General features: G+C 44.1%; 1 protein-coding gene across 1 annotated transcript in view; it reads left to right on the plus strand.

Moving 5' to 3' along the window:
• LOC109227625 overlaps positions 1 to 3,329 on the plus strand; it is a 10,013-nt gene extending 6,684 nt beyond the window's left edge. Inside the window, exons 2-4 of the mRNA XM_019392824.1 lie at positions 2,252 to 2,332; positions 2,636 to 3,087; positions 3,222 to 3,329. Coding sequence (XP_019248369.1) covers positions 2,252 to 2,332; positions 2,636 to 3,087; positions 3,222 to 3,329 — 641 coding nt within the window. The remainder of the gene's footprint in view (positions 1 to 2,251; positions 2,333 to 2,635; positions 3,088 to 3,221) is intronic.

The following is a 4,056-nucleotide window of genomic DNA, read 5'->3' on the forward strand; positions in this document are numbered from 1 at the left end:
AGGCTCGAGTAGCTGAATTGGAAGAAGAAAGGAATGGGCTGAAGGCAGAACTTGCAAAAGAAAAGGAAAAGAGTGAAGGGATGCTACAAACAATGCTCAACCTACTCCAATCCCAACCCTCCAGTTCTTCTAAGCCTTAGCCATCTTTGTCCTAGTTCCGAACCATTTCAGTTACCCTTAGTGACCCAGATTAGGGATTTTTCTTGTTTTTGCTCATGGTTGGTAGTTTTTGTTCTTTCTTTTTGTGGACTGTACTGTAGAAACAATGCCTTATCAATGACAATTTGCATTTCTCTTGTTTTGTGATGATTTTGCTCTTAATAGTTATTTTTGTCAAGTTGATTTTTGATTATCTAAAGCATGCTTTCTGGGATTCACATATTTATGCAACTTTTCGATGATGCCAAAAGGGGGAAGATATTATGCTTTAAAAGAAATTGTGTCTATTTTCTGAACAGTGATGTTTATGACCTAATTAAATCTGGCCCTTAATGATAAATAAAATTTTTTGAGTGATGATATTTTAGTTGAGTTCCACAGGTTCTATAATCAGTAAAAGCACAGAGTTTGTCATCATCAAAAAGGGGGAAATTGTTGGCCCAAGCTCAGTTGAAGTTTTGAAGAATGACAAACGAACTCAGTGAAGGACCAGGTTCATCTAAGGAGACACAGTTGTTATGGCCCATACACATGAGATGCACGTGAAGAAGATAAGTCCTAGAGATCAAGCAGCAATATCTTGATGAATATCTTCTGAACTGATCGAAAAGATTGCATATAGGATAAGGAGTTGAAGTCTCCTTATGAAAAGAGAATTACATCCGGATCAAGAATATGGATTAGGAGTTAGAGTTGTTCTTGGACTCGAATTGTCAAAGGATCCACAATTCGAGTTCTTATCAAACTCGGATTACTAACTCTATAAATATAACGATTGTTCTCTTTTACAGGTGATGGCGCATAAGCTGAAGTTAAACCAAATTGAGAGCAAAAGAGCAAGGCGATTGTTGCAAGCAATTTGTGTGTGATACGAGTGTGCAAATCTGAAGCTACAAGAACTAAGTGTGAAGAACCAATTCCATTGTGTCTTTCTTTATTTCTAGTTCAATTGTAGTAGGTATTTTAACATTGTACCTTTCCAGCTTTCTTAGAAGCAAGTGTATTAGGTGCATTGAGTATTCAAGTTAGAGTTAACTTGAAAGTGTCGCAACAGTTGAGGCTGTGTGCTACACTGGGATTAGAGTTGATTCTTAGGTTTACAAAGAGTTTTGTAAATGCTGTTTTTGGCTCATTGAAGTTTAGTGGAAGTTTGGGAAAATCCTACTAAGTAGTAGGTCGTGGTTTTTTCACCTTTTCAGCCAGGTGCTTTCCACGTAAAAATCTCTGTGTTCTTTCTTACTGTATTTTAATTCCGCAAACAGTAGAAGTTAGAACACCTAGAAGAACCAGGTTCTTCTAGTGCAAAAATTAGGTACCACACAAATCACCCCCCCCCCCCCTGTGTGGTATTGACGTCTAATACATCACCAAGTTAAGAAGGATTAGTGGGGCAATAAGCAGGTAGTGGTGCCCACTCCTTAAGAATCGATTACTACCTATGTGGAGGGATTCTTGAGTGTTTACACCTACCCTTTTACGCTGGGTCCTCTAGATCCAATTATGGTGGACTCCTGCAAGAAGTGCGAGGTCACCCTCGATCAAATTCATCCTTTTTCTGGAGGATAGTGATACTGCTTCGATTTTTTGTGAGCAAAGTCAAGGGGCTTCCCTTCACCCTCGACCGTCTCATTCGCCTATATAGCCCCCGGCTTTATCGGGGAGGATTAATAAAGCACCAGCGTCGGGCCAAAAAGGCGTCTTTCTTGAGCATAGACGAGGATAGAGATCGGGGTTGGATGGGCCGGTTCATTAGAGTGAAGACCTCAGACTTAATCCCACCTGAGTGTATGCCTTTTCCCCAAAAGAGGAATATGAAACGTAAGTATAATTCCGTTCCAACTTTCTGTTTATTGCCTTCGTTTCCTTATGTGTTTTACTCGGTGCAGCCGTTGCCTGGATTCCGAGAGCGGTCCCCCATCTTGATGGCTGGGTTCGGAGCTCGGTATCGCAGTCGACACACGCCAAGCATCCTTGGCGCAACCTATGAAAGGTCAATAGGAGGCCTGTAGCCATCCTAAGTTCTTCTCCTTGACTTAGTGATTTGACCACTATTAAGGTATTTTTTCGAGCTTCCTTGTTTTTATTTTTGTAGGTCTTGGGAAAGAGGTGATGATGAGGCCCCCGTCTGGTGAAGAAGAAAACCCACTCCCTACCCCGAAGCCGGCAAAGGAAAGTAAGAGAAAAAGGGCTTAGACTTCCAAGGGGTCAGAGCCTAAGTATAAAGCGGCTAGAAAGTCCAAGAAGGATGTGATTCCCCTATCTATAGAGTCGGTTCAACTCCTAAGAGAGGAAGAAGAAGAAGAATAAAAGGAGGATGATTCTGGTCTGGTGGCTCGAGCACGAGCTAATACCGAGGATCAAAAGGCCACCAGATTAGTCAAAACTTGATATATTCTGCCCCGATCTGACGGGGCCCAAGAGCGGGATTCAATTGGAGTCCCTGAGAAGAATGGAGCTGAAGGTACCTAACCTCGAGGTGAGAAGGCATCGTATAAGGTTGTGAAGGCCGGTCACGAGGCTCCTCGAAATAAGGAGAGCGTCCTAAGAGATCCACCTGATGCCATAGAAATCAGAGACTCCCCGTCGCTTCCTTCATTCTCCAAAGAGGAAGTTCAAGAGGCTCGGGCCATAAAGACTCCTCATGTACAAGGTGTCCTCAGAGGGGAGGACCTTTACCGTGTTTATTTCGCTGGGGTCGATGATGCTGCTGGCTTGAGTGACTTGGAGATATCGAGGAAGATCTTGGGTGAATCTTCCTCGAGCTTCACATTGACCAGCCAGTTTCCGGCTCCTAGTGCCAATCCCGAGTGCAAACAAACAATCATCATTTTGATCCCGGAGGAAGCACAAGTTTTTGCCATCCCCGTAGGGGCGGCTAGTTACCATCAAGGTCTGGACACGGAGGAAGACCAAGCACTGATGGACGAGGTAGGAGCATTGTGTCTCTTCAATGAGACCTAGCAGGCTTTGAATCGGGTCAGCCCTAAACTTCCTTGTCAAAACCAGTTTCCACACATGTGTTTTTCTCTTCTTGCCTAATTCTTTTTCTTCTATTTGTGTAGGCCTCGGTGCTTCATCATGAAGCTTTATTTAGGTCTCAAGGAGAACTGAACCGATACAAGGCCGAAATTCAAGGGCTTATTAAGGAGAGAAACGCCCCTTCTCGGTGAGCAAAAAGAAGAAGAATCCAGGGCCTCCGAGTTGAGCTATCCGCGGCTCAGAAAGAATAGAGCAAACTAAACGAGCAGGTAATTAAAGTCTTAGAAGCTTCGGGAGTGATGGCTAACAATTCAATCTCATAGTTCCACCAGCTACACAAGACGATCGGGCAACTCTGTGGAGAAGTAGATGCGGTGAAGGCGGAAACCATAGCATGGAAGCAAAATATAGATTGCCTTACCTCAGAGAAAGAGGCTGTTCGAGCTCAGTTATCCTCGGCTGAAAGCCAACTATAAGGCATGAAAAAGAAGAACTTGGCACAAGCCAAGAAAATTGAGGAGCTCCAGGCTCGGTTGGTCACGGAACTTGCAGTGGCGGAATCTAAGGCTGAGACGGCTAAGGCTGATGCTGAGACAATCGTGGCCGTCTACCGATCTGACACCGAAACCGCTCAAGCTCGAGCAAAGGCAGTTTCTTATACTGCCCCAACTCGAGCATACTGGGTTGCTGAGCTTGCCAACTGCCAGTCTTGAAGGGAGACTCTCGAGGAGATCTACGCTCGTGGCTTCGATCTTGCTGCCAAGATCAAAGATGCAAAAGATCTTGAAGCCGAAGCTAAAGCATTGGTCTCTTGTGATGATGATGATTCCGGGAGCATAAGTGGATCCAAGAGTGGATAAGACCCTGAGGGTGAAGATATTGCTTCTGGAGAAGATTAAGTATTTAAGGCCTTTTTTT

The sequence above is a fragment of the Nicotiana attenuata genome, chromosome 6, assembly GCF_001879085.1.
Source record: "Nicotiana attenuata strain UT chromosome 6, NIATTr2, whole genome shotgun sequence".
NCBI lineage: Eukaryota > Viridiplantae > Streptophyta > Magnoliopsida > Solanales > Solanaceae > Nicotiana > Nicotiana attenuata.